Source organism: Helobdella robusta, assembly GCF_000326865.2.
Source record: "Helobdella robusta unplaced genomic scaffold HELROscaffold_6, whole genome shotgun sequence".
Lineage (NCBI taxonomy): Eukaryota > Metazoa > Annelida > Clitellata > Rhynchobdellida > Glossiphoniidae > Helobdella > Helobdella robusta.
The window spans coordinates 3,834,108-3,854,449 of NW_008705330.1; the positions used below are offsets into that span (position 1 = coordinate 3,834,108).

Here is a 20,342-nt window from a genome sequence, read left to right on the forward strand (position 1 = left end):
AATTCTGTTATATATATATATATATATATATATATATATATTTTTAAGAGATCTTTAGGTTAATATTGATTTTTCATAAAAATTAATGGAGTTGGCATTCTTATTGGAAAGTACAAACTGTAAGAAACAAAAATTCAGATAAATATTCAGTTAAAGACTTAAAGTTGTCATCTTTTCTTATCGGTTTCTTCGTTTAACTTCATTTTACTTTATATATATATATATATATATATAAATATATATATATATATATATATATATATATATATATATAACTCACTAGTTCATCTATTAATTTTAATTATTTTATTTATTAACTTTTATTTTTAAGAGATCTTTAGGTTAATATTGATTTTTCATAAAAATTAATGGAGTTGGCATTCTTATTGGAAAGTACAAACTGTAAGAAACAAAAATTCAGATAAATATTCAGTTAAAGACTTAAAGTTGTCATCTTTTCTTATCGGTTTCTTCGTTTAACTTCATTTTACTTTATATATATATATATATATATATATATATATATATATATATATATATATATATATATAACTCACTAGTTCATCTATTAATTTTAATTATTTTATTTATTAACTTTTATTTTTAAGAGATCTTTAGGTTAATATTGATTTTTCATAAAAATTAATGGAGTTGGCATTCTTATTGGAAAGTACAAACTGTAAGAAACAAAAATTCAGATAAATATTCAGTTAAAGTTGTCATCTTTTCTTATCGGTTTCTTCGTTTAACTTCATTTTACTTTATCAAACTGCTGCTGTTTTTTTATATTTGAACTTCTGTCTCATTTTAAGTTAACATTTGACGTTCAATGTGGAAGAAAGTAACACAAGTTCGTGGAAAAAAATAATGAACTGAACAATTCGAAAGGAAAGCCCACCAGCTACAAAACTAGAAATAAAACTGACATAAAAATATCTTTAAAGAACAATTTAAAATGAAGAGACCGCCTCGCGATAAACTTCACAAGAATTTTTATGATGTCGAAAATAAAATTTTTGATCGATTGATGGGAAAGATTAAAATAGCATTGGTATTTGATGAAACATTCGGAAGTGTACCACGGGCGCGTTTTTATTTTTCTCAAATGTCGCAAAATGTTTGATTGCTAAACAAAATGTCGTATCTATTGTTGGCGATTTTTCCGATATGAAATATTTATTTTTAAAAAAGACGAAATGTTTAATAGAAGCTTGAATTAACATAGACTATGTAATCTATTACGTCAGGAGTGGGCAAACTTTTTGCCGTGAGGGCCGCATTGAGAACAATTTTATTTTTGAAGGGCCGCATATGTACTTAAATAGCAAATTTTTTCGACCCGGGGAGAATTTTTTGGTCATAATGTCTGGTTGACGACCTTTTAATTAAGCGAGCAAGGTCACGCGGGCGGGCCACATAAAATAGCTTTGCGGGCCGCATGTGGCCCGCGGGCCGTAGTTTGCCCACCCCTGTATTACGTCATTCTCGTCAGGAAGACGTTGTTGTCGTTGTTATGTTCACATGCAAGCAAATGCAATAAAATATAAACGAGTATACATCCCACACCAACAATCATTATCATCGTACATCATAGAACCGCCGTATATGGTATTTTTGATGGTAGCTCGTATTTGATACTTATGCACGGTTTACAATCCCATTCATTTACTCATTCATGCGTATTTTTATTCATTCATTCATTTTTTACGCGATGGTCAAAAAACGAGCTTAAAAAATTTGTGTTGTTAACAGATTTTATGTTGTTGATAGTTTAAAATAAATCATGCAACCAAAGGCGGCATTGTCTCATCATTCAAGTTCCGAACCTGGCTGTAAATTTTTCGACTGCATGTAAGGGCGGGTAACCCTGGATGTAGGTAGGTTGATTAATTTAAAAGTTTACGATAGAGCATTTTTAATGCAACCAAGTAGCAGTCTAATAATTATTGTAGATTCTACCTTCCAGCAGAGTACCTGGTGATCACTAGATAGATCGGATTTGCGTGAGATAAATTATACCGGGACCCTTGAACAGCAACGTGACTCCACTAACTAGCCTAAACTTATGCAGTGGCTCCACTCGCGTCCTACAAAAATTAAACTACCTGATCTTCTCTCACTTCATTTTAGCAGTCCAAGCAGAGCCATCAACGGCTAATTGCAAAACTTCATTTAAAATATTTATTTCAGGTTATAAAATCTAATTCGTTCAAATAATACTAATTGCTCCAAACTATGACATTAAATTACTTTCAACCTTATAAAATAATTTTAGTAAAATGTCGATAAAATCGAATTCAGCTCATATACAACATGCATGCTTGTAGGCCTGGGCAAATGTATGTGTCACGTAAGTTCCAATGCATGTGCAGTGAGAGATATAGGAATCGTTGCACATGCATAAACACGTACACAGTGGCGGATCTAAGGCCTCCAGTTGTAAGCAGCATTTTTATAACAAGTCAGTTAAACTGAGTTTTTATACAAGAAAACATCGATTCTAAGTGCAGATCGGCGTGATAAGTATAAAATGGTCGCAGCCCAATTTCGACCGCACAAGCAAACATTTGGTTAATTTCTTGGTCCCTCCGTCAAATTTCAAAACTTGGCCATCCCGGTAAGGATTGTGCTGATCCGTCACTGCAAGTATACGTGCATAAACAGCCACCATGCATACAATTTTTTTGAAACACGCAGACTTCATTCTACACCAGAAGTGGGCAAACTACGGCCCGCGAAGCTATTTTATAAGGAGCCATAATCTTGAAAATATTCTCCCCTGGGTCGAAAAAATTTGTTAATTAAGTACATACGCGGCCCTTCAAATGTAAAATAATTCTCAATGCGGCTCTCACAGCAAAAAGTTTTCCCAACCCTGTTAGAAAACACCAGTTAGAAAAAAAGTTGGAAAAACAAAAAAACAAAACTGTTAAAAAAATTTTTCCTAAAAAGTTTAAAAAATAATTTCAACTTAAAAAAATAATTCTACAAATTCTACGTGGTAATTTCCGTTAAAAACTTTTCAAATATGACAATTTTCATGAAAACAAATCAGTAAATTCTTGAATATAAATATTATTATAAATCTAATCTAATCAAATCTAAACACTTTAAACAATTTTATATTTAAAACATTACAATTAAAAAATAAAAATGTAATTGCAGTTTAAATGTTAATTTAAACAAATATGGGTTTGATAATAAATTATGGAAAATTCTCAAGTAACAGTCTTCTTCTTCAACATATTCGTTATGAAGTATTCACCTGCAAATATTTCATTCAATTAATACAAATTAGGGATGCACCGAATGGAGAATTTGGCCATAGTCGATACACTATTCCGCCTAAGTTGAATATTAAAAAATGCACAATTTTGAAAAAATTTCAGTCCATCAAACAAATCTATATCGAAGAAATATTTAATATTGCTTGTTCAAATTTACATGTTTCAGCAGCTGTGATAGCAAAAAATAAATTTTCCGTTAATAATATTCAACAATTATTGTTTTGAAACCCAAAAAAGTGAAGCCGAATGTCAAATTTTGGATGAATTTTGTCAAGAATCTGAGAGCAATGAACAAGAAATAATGACACAAAAAAATAATCACAATCTTAGTTGCCACAACTATCAACACAACTGCTTGCTCATAGTCATTATTATCATCACCACAAAACGGCTCACCTGCCCGATAAGAGGATCGAACCAGGGGACCACTGGCTGTGTATTTGAAGCCCATCTCGTTACCAACCTGCTGCCAGTATTTAAACTTCTCTGGTGTTACGTACTCCTTCACCTGGCAGTGCATTCAATCGACTTCATTGTTGACAAAATGATTATGATCAACAGTTTAAAGTTTCGTTTATTTGCGTCACTACTGGGCTACTAAAATTTTACAAAGTCAGTGAGCTATAAAAACTTATTTTGAAACAATTGATAAATTATAAATTAAATAACTGACTAAGAGTGAACATTTAAACACAACATCAACAACTACATAACGTATCGGTGACAATGCTGACAGTAACAACATCAACCAACACTTAAATGCCTCCTTGTCGGTTGCATGTACTGCCCGAGCGTCACACAATCCACACCTGCCTCTCTCAGATCTGCGAACAAATCAAAAACAATTTATCATCATCGTCGTCGTCTTCATCATCACTATCACTCCAGCATCACGCCAGCCCAGTGTCATCACATCCTCGTCATGCCATCACAATGAAAACGCAATTTTTTATTATCCCGAAAAATTTTCACAAAACGTCCGCAAATTTATTTGTTTTCATCATCAAAAATGAAGTAAGTAACAATGAACAGCTGTGAAATGATTTCTTTTAAACAACGAATCTTTCTCATTCATCCATATATGCTTCATATCCATATCGGTATATAGTTTCATATGATTGAGGTTGCATAGCCAAGAATGAATGAATGGAGAACAGTGGTAAGCGAGGCCACGTGCATCCAAGTCATTGCTCCCAAGGTAAGTATTAGAATAAGAAAGTAGAAACGATGACGTGTTAATGAATTCTCGTTCATTTTAAAATTTTAAGCAGTCGTATAGTTCGAAATTTGTTGTGGAGAAGTTTTAAGAGCAAATATTCTGTCGTTCAACAGGCAATTATCAATCATGTTATAACAGCGCAACAACGACTGTACAACAGGACAACCTTGCATTGTTTTAGTGACCTCCTCATCCTTCTCTCCATGCCCCAACATGATGGAAGACTTGGTGACGATGGTGGGCTTGTGCCGCTTGGCATGCCTCAGCACATCTAATGACTGCTGGTACTTGGCTCGATGATCGCGAACCAATCTGAGTGTGTTTGTGAGTATGTTTATACATGTATTCATGTGTGTGATTATGTATGTATGTCGATAAGCATGTATGTCTGTTTATGAGCGTTTGTCAGTAAGCAAGAGTGCATGTGTGTGTGTAGTGTGGGTGCATGTACGTGCTAATCTTTCAAAGGCATCATAGATATCATCTAAAAAACGAACTTTGTTCAACTCAAGTAACATATTGTGGTGTAGTTTGGACTTCAAACTTTATAATTGACAGATCTTATCAATATGCTGACGCAAAAAGGTTCATTCATTTTACTACAAAAAGTCCACGTTTTATAAATAATACCAACAACCAATGTAATAAAACTATCAGGAAACAAGGTTTGCACATGAACTTACAATTTATTCATAGAAATGTTTAATATAATAATAACTGCAAAAATATGAAATCTAATTAAGTCCACTTAGCTACATCTTTTTAAATAGGATAAAAGTTGCACTTTATTCAAAAATATATTTGAAATAAAATAAAAATTTGAAATATAAAATAATAAAAATAAGATGAGGTGAACCTGTGCAGGACTTCAACAGTTTCAATGTTGTGTGCAAAGACATCGGGACCAGCATCTAGCACCATTTCAATAGAGTGCTTGTTGCCTTGGAAGTCTGGTGTCAAACATTCAACGAGCATCTCTGATGACCTGTCACACAGACGATGTGATATGATCATTCTCAACATCAAATAGTTACATGCAAACATGCATATATGTCTTCTTCTCATGCCTTGTCCTATCGTCTGGTCATATCCATCTGGTCACAAATATGTATATGCAGTAATTTAATTTTTTTTCCAACATCATTTCCATAAAACAAACAAAATTTTGGTTTTGAACTAAAAAAAACTTGAAAATGATTTGCGAGCAACAGTTAGAAAAATTGAAAAGTTAAATTGGAAGTTAACTAACGCCGAACATGCTGTGATTTTCATTGTCAATAATTGCATTTCTGACAGTCTTAACCACCATATACATATATATATATATAATATAATATATATATTATATATATATAATATATATATATGGTATATATATATATTATATATAATAAATATATATATATATATATATATATAAACAAATACAATGGACATCAAGTGAATAGGTGATAGATATTAGATATACGACTGTGCAACACACAACTATAAAACACTGGCCGAGCATTAATACAACCAACAACAACAGCAAGTCGTTCAACCTCTTTTTGATTTCCCGAATTGTTTCAGCGAAATGATGACTTCCACCATCAGGAAGATCTGCCAAAAGAAGATGGAAACGATGATGAAATTGGCAATGGAAATGACGGAAATAATTATGGAAATGATGTTGGAAATGTCGGTGGATATGATGATAAGTATTTTACCCATTAACGCTAACTATTTATAATTTTTCAAATAAAATTTTCTATTTAGAATTTTTTGATTGTTTTCATTATTTTATTTGTAAGAAAAAGAATATAAATTGTTTTCAAGATAACCAAGCATAATGTAAACAGAAACCGACATCAAAAAAATTAACCGACCATCTCGATCGACAGAGGTGAGCACGACGTAATCCAATCCCCATTCGACGACAGCAGTTGCAGTGTTGACGGGTTCCATGGAATCCAACGCAGGAGGGTTCCTAGATGTCTTCACAGAACAAAACCTACAGCCCCTGGTACAAGTGTCACCCATGATCATGATGGTTGCCGTGGCCACCTCATTCTCACCGCCTGCCCAACACTCTCCAATGTTTGGACACTTTGCTTCTTCACAGACCTTCATAAATCGACATCATAATATAAATTAGGTAGGTTATGTAGGTAGGTAGATAGGTAGGTAGGCAGGCAGACAGACAGACAGACAGACAGACAGATAGATAGATAGATATATAGATAGATAGTTAAATAAAAAGATGGATAGACAGATAGAAAGATAGATAGACGGATAGAGAGATTTACAGATAGATAAAATGATAAATAGATTGATTGATAGATAAAGATAGATAGACAGACAGATAGATAAACAGACACACAGACGGATAGATAGATAGACAGACAGATATACAGTTCAACTAAATATTTAAAGTGATCTAGCAAGCCCACTCTAAACTAACAGTATGCAGTTTGAGACTTCTCAGTGAATCTTTCAATTTATGAAAATTTCTTCCAATGGGAATCTCAGTTTTCAGCCATGGTGGCAATCTTAACCTGGTGTGGTTAACAACAAAACATGTCATACATACTTGTCAGCAACAACCACTGATATAAATACTGTCATTAGAAACAATAATGAGTTGAACAGAACTTGAACAATAGTCTGACCTTTCACCAGAGGCACTCTTCAGTTGGCCAGCATATATTGTTGTAGATGCACCTTCCTTCAAGAAATCCTTCAGATCTTAAAAAAATTAAACCACTGCACAATATAATACAAAAAATACATCAATCAACGTTTTAAACCATTTTGTAATTAAAATTATAATTCATATTGAAAAAAGTGAAACATTTGAAAACAAAAAATAATAATCAAATATATAAGTGTTATGAATTAATTCATTTTAGCATAAATAAAGCAAATTAGAAAACATTCTATATATATATATATATGTGTGTGTGTGTGGCTTGAAATTTTAAATGATTTTTTTTGTCTTTTTTGTAAAGGTTGAAAAGTAAGTGCTGACAGTTGGCACTAGAAAGTTAGACCTGGAAGAAAGTCAAACAATTCGGTGATTAACTGAGATCTTGAAGATAAAAATCAGATAAATAAATAACTTTTTTTTACCTGGTCCATTGATGATGTTGTCTTTTTGATTTCCTGAAATAGTTGATTTTGGTGAAACAGGACGAATAAAATTCTGAAATTTTGATTGACAAATATGCATTAAATAAAGGTAAATACATTATTAAACTAAAAATAAAATAAACAAAATTCAACTAAAACATTCAATTTTAAACAGATTATTTTTGAAAATCTGAATTTTGTATCACTGCTAACAACATTTTTTAAAATTCCACTTTAAACTTGAAAATTCATTCTAATCCAAGATAGGTAGTTAAGTTACCAACTATAAATATTAACTGATTAGTAGCTAAGTATAACTACTGGATAACTATTTTTAAAAAAGTAAATAACTATTTACAGTTTATTACTTTTTTAACTACTTGAACTTGAACATATTTTCATAGAATAAATTACAATATTTTATAAATTCTACCGAATGTTTGGCGTTAATATGTTTGTAGTTCGCCAAACATTCGATATAATTTAAAGAATATTGAAAGCTCTAAATTTAAATGAAATGGATACAACTGATCGTCTAATTTGGCGCAAAAAGTTAATGGCAAAGAGAACAACGTCCTACCTCGGGAAACCGGGTCTCTGGACGCAAAACGAAGATTGATTGATATATAGAGAATACACACATTTTTAAAAATAAAAAATAATGGTATTTATTAAAATATCATTAACAATTTGAAAATTACAAGTTGAAAATAAAATGAAGGGCTTTGATTGATCATAAATATTAATTAGAATTAGAGCCAAAATCAAATTTAGAGGTCTTCAATATTATTCAATGTAAAAAAAAGTTACAGGTGGTGTTCTAAAGTTTTACCAATACATATTTATTTAGTATACATTTCAGTGATCAGTTCTGTTCAGCCGCTTATAGCTATACAATTTCTGGTATTTATAATTTATAATATATATATTATACATATAATATATTGTTATAACCGTGCTACCGAACGCACTAGATTCTAGCGCATTCTAGAATGTTCTAGTGACTGGAGCATTCTAGAGTATGCTAGAATCGAACCATCTAGAAGAATCTAGAAACGACGCTTGCGAAGAGTATATAAGCGCACGTCGCAAGAAGATTAGCGATTAGTGAAATCCGTGATTAGTGAAATCCGGGATTAGTGAAATTCGTGATTTTGTAAATTCGTGACTGTGATTTTGTGAATAGCGATTCGTTTAATAACTAATAACTGTTTGGAGTATTTTATTCAATCGAAGATTTGAACCCGTCGCATCGTAAATCGGTTACGACAGCGAGTATTATAACATTGGTGTCAGAAGTGGGATCTTCGACTAGCGAATTACTACTCATGGAAAAAGAACACGATGTCAAAACTGTGTGGTTTGAACGTAGTTCAGCTACGAGAAGAACTACAGAAACGAAGCCTTGTCACAAGTGGCAACAAAGAAGTACTAGTAGCACGTCTGAGAGAAGCTCTCATTGACGAAGGTAAGAACCCAGACGAATTCAAGTTTGATGGTGCTGACGAAGACAATGAAATTAGCACAGGCACGTTTACAACCGCTAAAATGATGGAACTTCTGCTTAGTATGTCAACTGAAATAAAACAACAGTCCGAACGACAGACAGAGGAGTTAAAACAGATCAAAGAACAGTCCGAACGACAGACAGAGGAGTTAAAACAGATCAAAGAACAGTCCGAACGACAGACAGAAGAGTTAAAACAGCAGATCAAGGAACAGTCCGAACGACAGACAGAGGAGTTAAAACGGATCAAGGACCAGCTAAAACACGTAAAATTGGAAGTGGCAGAACAGATTGAAGAACAGTCAACAAGAATAGAAATGATCGAGCAGAAACTTGATCGTCAGACCGTTGAGGTAGATCACAAGATAGACAAATTGAAGCGAGAATTGGAGCAATCGAAAAAAATGGCCATGCCGTTAGATCACGCATCCGGAAGAACTTTGAAGGTACCAGCATTTGACGGAGAGATGTCCTGGAACGTTTATAAAACCCAGTTCGAAGCAGCGGCAACTAGTAACTGTTGGAACAGAAAAGAACGAGCAACAGCACTGATACTGGCCCTGCGAGGTTCAGCAGCAGAGGTTCTTCAGACGATTCCGGCGGAGAACCACTTCAACTATGAAGTTCTGGTTAGCGCGTTGGACTTATGTTATGGTGAAGAACACATGAAACAGATTTATCGGTCTCAGCTTAGAAACAGAACGCAACGATCTGGTGAATCCATTCAGCAGCTGGCACAAGATATCGAACGGTTGACATTGCTGTCGTATCCGACATCAGACCCCGAGCATAGAGACGAAACTGCCCTGGATACGTTTATCAAAGCCCTTCGTGATTCGGAACTCAAGCAATCCCTTCTCTTGTCAGATAAACGAAAACTCAAGGATGCCGTTGCACACAGTCTCACTTTTGAATCGGCAAAGCAAGCATCAAAAAGTGACGTACGCCTACGCCAAGTACATGAAGAATGCTCTTGCCAGAAGGTGGTTGTGAAACGCAAACCCCAACAGCATGGTGTACCCCAATGCTGGATTTGTGGTGAAAAAGGCCATCTACGTCATGATTGAAAACACCGCCTAAAAGATAACTACTGCCGAAATTACGCGACAAGATGGCGCAAAAGAAGAGAAGATGATCCTGTATCACGATCGGCCCCTTCTAACCAGAAGGTGGTTGTGAAACGCGAACCCCAACAGCATGGTGTACCCCAATGCTGGATTTGTGGTGAAAAAGGCCATTTACGTCGTGATTGTAAACACCGCCTAAAAGATAACTACTGCCGAAATTGCGCGACAAGATGGCGCAAAAGAAGAGAAGATGATCCTGTATCACGATCGGCCCCTTCTAACGAAGGGGCGGAAAAGCTAATAAGAGCCAACTTTGTGGGGAAGAGGTTGGCTAGTAGAATTGACGCCCCCAGTACCGTAATTAACGTTTCCAGACTACATCGAAATCGAAACGACCTATGGCTGAACGGAAAAGTTGATCAACGAGAATGTGTAATTACAGTCGACACCAGAGCAACAAAATCTATTTTAAGATCTGATTTGGTACCCAATCTGAAAAAAGAGACTTCTAACAAATACATCCTTCAAACAGCTACCGGAGAAACAGCACCAGTCTATGGAAAGATTCTCCGTACTGTTCAGCTAGGTGACTTGTTATTCGAAGGTTCATTCTTAGTTGCGGATATCATTGACGAATGCATAATAGGTGTCGACTTTCTGACAAAATATGGGTTCAAAATTGACTTAGAAAAACGCATTCTTAGATGGAGAAATACAGAAGTGATAATGGGGGATAGCGACAAAAAATGCATTCGCGTGACAGTCGATTGTGACATAGAACTACCTCAATCATCTGAAAACATCGTATGGGGCAAGTTGAATTGCGATCCAAGGGGCCACCAGTTCTATTTGATGAAGCCAACCTCAACGACAAATGTACAGAACGCGGTCATCGGAAAATGCCTGGTAGAAGCAAACAAAAATGGTCTTATTCCTGTCAGAATAATGAATACTGCTAAACACATTATTAAAATTAAAAAAGGCGAGAAAATAGGTAATTGGCAATCAATAAATTTGGTGAAATCATTAGATATGGGGCAACAGGAAAAGGTTCTACCAACTGACAAAGGTAGACTCAAAGAACTTACCAAAAATCACCTGGATGAACTCCATTTGTATCAAGAGGACCGTCTAAAAACCGAGGCGTTGATTGCTGATTTTACAGATTTTACTGATTTGATTTTGCTGTCGACGAATTAGTTTGGCTGTACAACCCACAGCGAAAGAAAGGACTTTCTCCAAAGCTCCAGCGAGGGTGGAAAGGACCTTATCAAGTCATCACCCGCTTGAATGACGTCTTCTACCGTATTCAGGAATATCGGAAGCCGAGAGCAAGAATGAAGATCATTCATTTGGATAGACTGGCTCCGTACCATGCCGACACCGGAACGAAAGCTGTTCGGGACGAACAGAACTAAGAAGGGGGTAATGTTATAACTGTGCTACCGAATGCACTAGATTCTAGCGTATTCTAGAATGTTCTAGTGACTGGAGCATTCTAGAGTATGCTAGGATCGAACCATCCAGAAGAATCTAGAAACGACGCTTGCGAAGAGTATATAAGCGCACGTCGCAAGAAGATTTGAGATTAGTGAAATCCGTGATTAGTGAAATCCGGGATTAGTGAAATTCATGACTCTGTGATTTTGTGAATAGCGATTCGTTTAATAACTAATAATTGTTTGGAGTATTTTATTCAATCGAAGATTTGAACCTGTCGCATCGTAAATCGGTTATAACAGCGAGTATTATAACAATATAAACATCTGATGATAGTCCTCTCTTTTTTCATGATCTCTCCGCGCGCATAATATATAATATATATTATTATATATAGGTAGGGCGTTGGGACTGGGAGCTAACTTCAGTCAAATAATTTTTTTAGGGTTTAGTTTACTTACTAATCACTGTTTGCTTAGGTTTACTACTTTACTTACTGTATAAAATAAATAAACGTAAACAATGTTTACTATGGAGGCCAGCCCCAACACACACCTAAAAAGGATTTGAAAACACGGCTTTCAAAAAATCTAATAAATGGTAAAATAGTTATTAAAGTTTAAAATGTACTAACACGCAATTGAAAGTTGCGAAACAAGCATTTCGGACTGATCATCTTGTTCTAGTACTTGTAACATGAACGTTCGTAACTTCGCCCATGTTTACGAAGGAAAGTTTGGTTAGCAAAGATCAAATGTTAAAATCCGCCTACTGTAGTCACTGTCTGTTGCTTCTATTATATCGAAAATATTTCGGTTTTCCATAATAAAATGTTAAAATCAAATTAATTTGCGTTTTTATTAATTTGTAGCTATATATGATATAAATGTCATAGTGGGTGAGTGTTATATACAAAAATAAAAAACTAATTTACTATGCTAAGCTATCACTCCTTTATAATATATATATGTATATATATAGATATATAAATATATATATATATATATACACTGATTAATTTATATATATATATATATATATATGAATCAATCAATCAATCAATTAATTAGCTTGCAACGGCGCGAAAACAGATGGGTTTTGAGATCCGCTCTGAACTTCATAAGTGATGGAGAAGTAGTCAGAGAAGTAGGAAGAAAGTTCCAGAAAAAAGGGCCAAAAAAGCAAAAGCAGATTTAGCAGAAGAGTGTTTAACACGAGTTAAGAAGAAGCAAGAACAAGAAGACGATCGTAAACCGGGGTGTTTAGGTTCAATTAATGTATTTGATAAGTACTTAGGAAATAATTTAGATTGAGACTTATACATAAATGTGCAAATTTTAAAAATTATTCTATACTTGATAGGTAGCCAGTGCAAGAGAATAAGATATGTAGATATATAAGAAAAGAAAGGGTCACCAGCAACTAGACGAGCAGCAGAGTTAAAAGCTTTACTTAAAGGATAGAGTATAGAATCAGGATGACTATAGTAGAGCAAGTTACAATAACCAATCCTAGATAAGACTAACGAAGTAACAAGAAGGAAAAAAATAGGATCATTAAAGAAAGGCAAAAGTCATTTTATTCTACGTAGATGAAAATAAAAATTTCTAGCAACACTATTAATCTGTAAAAAAAAAGATACATACTAGAATCAAAGATAAAGCTTAGACTAAGAAACTTGTGAGAAACATCAAGAGTTTTTGAATCAGGTAAGATAATAGGAGAAATAGTAATAGAATGTCTAGATTTATAAATAAATTAATTAAAATTTAGAAAGATTAAGTTTAAGACACATAGAGTCTGAACAAGCGATAACTGAAGAAAGACATAGAGATGGGTTAGGAAAAACTCTATTGAAATTAGATGGAGGAAAAGAAGTATAAATATAAGAATCATTAGCATATAGTGGACTGGTGAAAGAAAAGTTATTAATAATACAAGGTAGTTTAGAAGTATAGAGTATAAATAGAAGAGGACCAAAAATAGAACTTTGAGGTACTCCGAAAATAATAGTAGAGGAGTTTAAGTAAATTGGAAAAAATAAATTTAGAGAACAGGTTGTAGACGACATAGAATTAATAATTTTAGTAAGTTTTAGAAAATTTATTAGAGAAATTACAGAAAAAGATTCAGTAGTAAATTTAGTAAAATTATAAAGAGAAAAATTAAAATTTGATGTTTTTAAAGAAGTAATTTTATTTACAAAAAAATCATAAAACTGTTGAACGGAAAAAGATGAGAGGATTTTTTTTGAAGAAGTTTAGATAGAATGGATCACCTATTTTTAGATGCTGAATCAGATGTTACAGAATTTCTAAAAAAAGTAGAGTGTTTAGAAAATAGTAGATGTTTATAATTAATTAAATCAAATTCATAGATAAAATAAAGAGAGTTAGATGGATTTAACTTACAGACTTTCTTCAGTCTTCTAACACTTTTCTTAGCTAATACACAAGCATAATCGAAAAAAGGAGCCTTACTAGAATAGAGCCTATAAGTAAAAGTTTTAAGAGGAATAAGCTTATCAAGAATAGAAGTAATGTAGATAATAAAAGCACACACAAAATCATCAACATCATAAAATAAGGTAGTATCAAAAATAGTTTCAGTAACCGATTGATTAGAGTATATATATATATAGTATATATATATATATATAGAGAGAAAGAGAGTATATATATATTTATATATATATAAATATGTATATATATATATAATGACCCGTTAACATAATAATTATCTATACTGCAACTGAATTCATATGCAAAAATTTTGGATTTGAAGCTAGTGTAAGTTGTACAATATTAGTGTTCCATATAACTAGGGCTTTTGTTTCCCAGGTTGTATCTGTTCTTTAAAAGTTTTTTTTTGAGTGAGCGTAAAATTAGTCATTAAAAGTCCTTTTTTTAAAAACATCTTTTCAATATTTGAGAATGAATGAACAGTCGGACCTTTTAGGAACGTACTCATCTCCTTTTGGTTCTAAATCAATTTCACACTTGAAGACAACAAAATCCGGAACGGGAAATGGACCCGACAACTTAACTACCACTACCACTACTAATTCTAATACAAACAAAAACAAGAAACCCGTGGACAACAATAATAAAGAGAACGAATTTGATCAGCTGAAGATGATGAATAGATTTAATGCATTGAGTGGTGCTGTCGCCCCATCACCATCATGTGGTGGTGGTCACTCTTCATCTTCTGCTTCTGATGAGAAGGTTGGGGAGTACACACTGGAGGCCGTCGAGTTGCTTGATGTTGAAAATCTTCTCAATAATGTTAAAGATCCATGGTAAGAGGAAGATTATTAAGTTATTTTTATTATTTATTATTATTGCTTGTTATTATTGGGTTTATTTTATTGGTTTCTCAGAGCTGTGTTTATTGTATTTTTTTATTTATATTTTTCAACTGTAGGCTAGATTTTGATTTAAAAAGTGAAGTAGAAAATGATTTTGATCTGTCTTCATGGTTAAACGATGGCTTGAAATTGGAAGAAAGTAATTCTAAAAAACCATTAAATAATCAACTTGGCAAATCACCTCAGAAGAGTGAGTTTTTTTCTAGATGATTAGTTCACTATTTATGCTGTGTAGAATATTTTATTTTCATTGATTAAAATCTATTTTATTTACCTTTTTTAAAGCAGCATTTGCAAGACAGACTAGCAATTTAAAAAATGGCTTACGACCTGATCCCGGGACCAGGTCAGGCATTTCTAGCAAACAATCCACTTGTGTTGGTGATGTGGAAGATAGATGCATCCTTCCTGAACAGGCAATTCAACATACATTAAGCAACCATAACTTCTATTCATCTTCTACCACGAGTCCTGAGATCAAAACAAATTCAAGACCAGAAGCATATAAGCAGCACAAACATGGCTTTCTCACATTTGGTGATGTGAAAAGTGAATTTGGAATAAGAAAATATACTGAATATTCAACGAAAGATGAAACAGAATTGAATAGAACATTCGATGTAATAAGTGGTCATCAAGAAGAAGTGAACCACAGCCAGAACAACAATGATGACAGCCAGCAGGACAACAGAGGGGATCCCCACACACCATCCGCTCCCACACATGGGTCACTTTTAAACAAATCATTTGATGATGTCATCTCCGTGGTGACCTCATCAGGTGACTTCCAATCAAGTCCCTCAGGCCAGAAAAACATCAGCAAGTCGCAGGACATGGCGTCATTATGGATGGGTGGCATGGGTAGAGATTCTCTGACGAAACTCAACGACATCAAGGATGTCCAGAATGTGGCTCGCATGCAGGCAGACCGTTAGTTTCCATTCTTAACTTTTTCTTTAATTTCATATCATGTGATATTGTTACATTGTTGCATTGAAACACTGAGGATTTGCAGCCAACATGGATATTATAATTGCAAGAAACTCTTGGATTCTGATTTTAATTTACTTATAAAATTTGGTGTTTCAAAATTTTATAAATGTTCTCATTCAGAGGAATCTCCTATTGTTATGCAGAGTTAAGTTACAATATACATGAAACTGTTATTATTATTATTGTTATTATTATCCAATTCAAAATAATTCACATAAGTTTTACCAGTTCTTGAATCAACAATCTACACCTAACATATCAATCAATCAATCAATCAATCAATCAATCCTCACCAACTTGCACTTTTGTTTCTATTATTGTTGCAGCATCTCCATGTTCATGTTTTTTAGGGTGTCACATTATAAATCTTCTAGTGCTCTGCTGATGTTGGTGATAGGCTAGATTATTATGACTATTTTTATTAGTAGATGGTGATGATGAGGTTGGTGCTGGTAGTGGTGATGGTGGTGGTTGTGGTGGTAATGATGATGGTGGTGATTGTGGTGGGGGTGATGAAGAGAACGATGAGAAACAAGAAAATTATGGTGATAACTATTTCCATAATATTTCAGCGATGGTGATGACGACGACGACGATGATGATGGTGATGATGGGAAAATGATTGTTTTGAGCGGTAATAAATATGTACAATGTATATGATCTATATGCATAAAAGAATTGCTGATGAATCACACAGTTCTAGGTTGTCTAACATTTACTGAGTTTATTTTTAATTGTTCTTTGTTGCATGTATCAAGGATGTTGCTGCTTTATATTCCATAATAGAATAATGTTTTTGTTTGCAGAATGATGGTTGGTGGAATGATTCAGCCTATAATAAACTTGCATTATATAAATTTATATCTATATATATCCAAAAAAATGAGTAGGAAGTTTGGTTGATCAGTCATCAGATAATAATTGATCTGTCTTAAAATATATATATATATATATATATATATATATATATATATATATATATAATGCCGAAAACGCGGTGACCTTTATAAATAATTGTATTTATTGTATTTATGATAGTCTAAACCCAATATATATATATATATATAATATATATATATATATATATATATATATATATATATATAGTTTTGCTCAGATGTGTAGTAAAAGAAAGACAAATTAACATGGGAATAACGGCACCATCACACACATTACGCCTGCTGATAGGGGATGACGTCTGCATTTGGACCCAGCCACCACGGGACCACAGGAGCAGGCAGGCAGGCTTCTTAATCGTTATCTTTCTGACCAACAAGAGGCAATCTTGTGCAGTCGTCCTGACAAATATCTATGCAGTGAACGAGTTGTTTTCATTTTGAGACTGCATGTTTTGCTCTAATCCTGACAACATTCATCAACATTTTTTTTTTCCTAAAATTTTTTTTTCAAAGTATAGAGTGTGAAGAGTGTGATAATAGTGAAGAAATATTTTTTAAAATGTCTGTTACAAATAAATATGTACACGAATGTGTATATATATATATATATATATGTGTGTGTGTGTGTGTGTGTGTGTATATATATATATATATGTATATATAATATATATATATATATAAATATATCACGTAGGTGTGTGAGTGTGTGTGTGTGTTTGTTTGTGTGTGTACTTTTTTTAGAATGTTGTGTATTGTGTAATAATTTTTTTAGAATTACTAGTTCAAGGTTTTGCAAGTCAAGTTGATGATGATGATGATGATGGTGGTGGTGGTGTTGGTGGTTATAATGATTAATGATGATGATGATAATGATGGATTTTTTTCTCTAGGCATCTTTTGGGTTTAGGAGTTAATTTTTGTTTGAACTGGACTTTTGAAAAATATTGTTGACATCGTTTATGAAGGTTTGGAAAATGTTTGAATGCAATGAAACATCTTTTTTTCATTCACTCCTCTATTATGTGATCCAGGCTGTTGATCAACTGTTCCATTGCAGTGATTTATTTTCTCAGAGTATTACATAGTTGGTTTTAGTTCAATTCATATTTCAAATTTAAACTTCCATAATGCAGATGTCTGTTTGACTTAAAAACTTCAAGTGTCTGTATCTGTACAAAGCATGCATATTCATGATCAGTGATTTATTTTATCATTATATACAAAAATCATATACAAGACCTCTCTATTTAAACATCATGTTTTTACAAATCATCTGTATTAAACACCATGTTCATACAAATCTTCTGTGTTAAACATCATGTTCATACAAATCTTCTGTATTAAACATGGTATGTATGTATGTGATATGCATCATCACTCATAGGTAAGGCAGATTGGTGCAATGAAAACCATACTAACATTTTACAAAATCATTATTCATGCATTATTATGGCTGTCATAAACGTTTTTATTTATTTTTATTTTTTTTAACTTTGATTTATTTTTAATTATGTTTTTCATAATTTTTTTTATTTTTTAAATAATTATTTTTATATTTCAGTCAAAATTGCTTTCATTGTTGTTACATAGAAATGAAATAGCTTTTCCATATTATTTGCACTCAGGTCAGGGTGTTGAATCATTTAAATTCCTCATTGAACTTGTAGGTGAACGGTGATTGGTGTTTGATGAATCTTATGCTGACCAGGGCAAAATATCTGTCTATCTAAATTGCATTGGATTTTAGTTGAATTTTCAATATCCTAATTAATCCCTTATTAGAATATATAAAAATAAAAAGTTGCAAACAGGAGGTTAGATGTAATTTTTTAGTAATTTTTTTAAAAATGGGTCTGTCTTGGTGGAGTTTCATTCTATATATAACAGGATGGATGGGAATGTTGTGCTCCTGGCAATTGACAATCTTCGTTTAAAAAGAATCTTCCATCATATATGATGATTATTATGACAAAAATTATTTCTTTTGCAAATTGTTAATAATCACTGCTTATTTTGCTCACATACAAAAGTTCACAAACCTCACCTTGTCAACATTACATTACGTGACAGCATTACATTCATAACATTAATCTGCTTGTCTGTCTGTCTGCTTGTTTGTCTGTCTGCCTGTATGTTTTTCTATGGATTCAATCTTACCATTACAATTTATATTCATATTATAGTGGTTATAATCATGACCTGTACCTGCATGTAAATTCTTGATACAGTATTGCATATCATTAGATTTCACTGTCGTCATCATCGTCATCGTCATCTGATTGCATTTCAATCTCATCAATAATCATCATCGGATGGCCTCCTATCATTATCTCATTATATTTTTATTTTTCATATTTTCATCATTTGAGTGCATCTTTTCTTACCTATCTATCAACCTATCTCATTATATTAGGACATCATAATTCTGATTGCTTCTCATCATCGGTGCCATTATTTCTCATTATCATCATCTCACTGTGTATCACATCATCCTCATCATCTGATGGTCTTCCATTGTCTTCATCTTTGCATCTATTCATCATCATCGTCATCATCTTCATCTTTACATCTCATTATCATCATCATCTTCATACCTCGTCATCGTCATCATCAGATTTGAGGCAGACAATAAGGATGAAGTGCAGTCTACCCAGCAGAAGGTTGTCCCAGTCAACGGATCGTCTCAAATACACATCCATCCATAACATCAACATCTCCAATAATGATCATCATCATCAGGATGACGATGGTGATGCTGCTGCTGCTACTGATGCTAACAATGGTTAGATAATTTACTATTTTTTTTATTATTTTTTTCAACTATTAACAATTATTATTACTAGTTATAGTAGTTGTAGTATTAATAGCCATAGTAGCAGTTGTTGTTGCTGCTGCTGTTGTTGTTGCTGTTGTTGTTGCTGTTGTTGTTTCTGTTGCTGTTGTTGTTGTTGTTTCATGATCTAATTTAATTTCCTTTCAATTGTAAACCAATAAATAAACAAATGATTATGTTAATGATGATAATGATGATGATGGCGTAGATGATGATAATGATGAAGCCGGAAGTAGCACACAAATTATTCTGTTAAGCAACTAACTACCAAGAACCATGATAATAATTACTATTAGTGATGACATTTGAAATTAAATAAATGAATAGATAAACATATAAATAAGGTCTTTGTTCTCTGTCTGTGTGGTAGATTAGGAATTTTATACCACATTTGTGTAGATGTTAATTTTGGGCTATCATGTTTTTAAGAAGTTTTTGAATTTTTTATTTCAAGATCTTCTGCAAAATATTATGTTCACCAGACTCACTGTATTGTTACTCTAGACGTGAGTCATCTGCATTTGATAGCCTTTAGACCAGCGAGGCCTAGATTAAATTCATTTAAAATTTCATTTAAAATTTTCATTTAAAACTTCATTTAAAATTTGAAATTTTCCAA

At 33.0% G+C, this 20,342-nt stretch overlaps 2 protein-coding genes across 2 annotated transcripts; one reads left to right on the forward strand and one right to left on the reverse strand.

Annotated features, from left to right (window-relative positions):
- Positions 1–2,924: 2,924 nt before the first annotated feature.
- HELRODRAFT_185116 (hypothetical protein) lies at positions 2,925–12,335 on the reverse strand. Its single transcript, XM_009029302.1, has 11 exons — positions 12,263–12,335; positions 7,615–7,687; positions 7,155–7,230; positions 6,947–7,040; positions 6,372–6,609; positions 6,048–6,105; positions 5,363–5,491; positions 4,673–4,818; positions 4,041–4,111; positions 3,684–3,795; positions 2,925–3,265 (listed from the first exon to the last, which is right to left on the reverse strand). The coding sequence occupies exons 1-11, from the start codon at positions 12,302–12,304 to the stop codon at positions 3,219–3,221; spliced, it is 1,086 nt and encodes a 361-aa protein (XP_009027550.1). The 5' UTR covers positions 12,305–12,335; the 3' UTR covers positions 2,925–3,218.
- Positions 12,336–14,489: 2,154 nt separating this feature from the next.
- Positions 14,490–18,568, forward strand: HELRODRAFT_189410 (hypothetical protein; the record flags this gene model as incomplete). Its single annotated transcript, XM_009029303.1, has 4 exons — positions 14,490–14,929; positions 15,055–15,188; positions 15,284–15,928; positions 18,516–18,568. Exons 1-4 carry the CDS (start codon positions 14,562–14,564, stop codon positions 18,566–18,568), a joined length of 1,200 nt encoding a protein of 399 aa, XP_009027551.1. The 5' UTR covers positions 14,490–14,561.
- Positions 18,569–20,342: the final 1,774 nt, after the last annotated feature.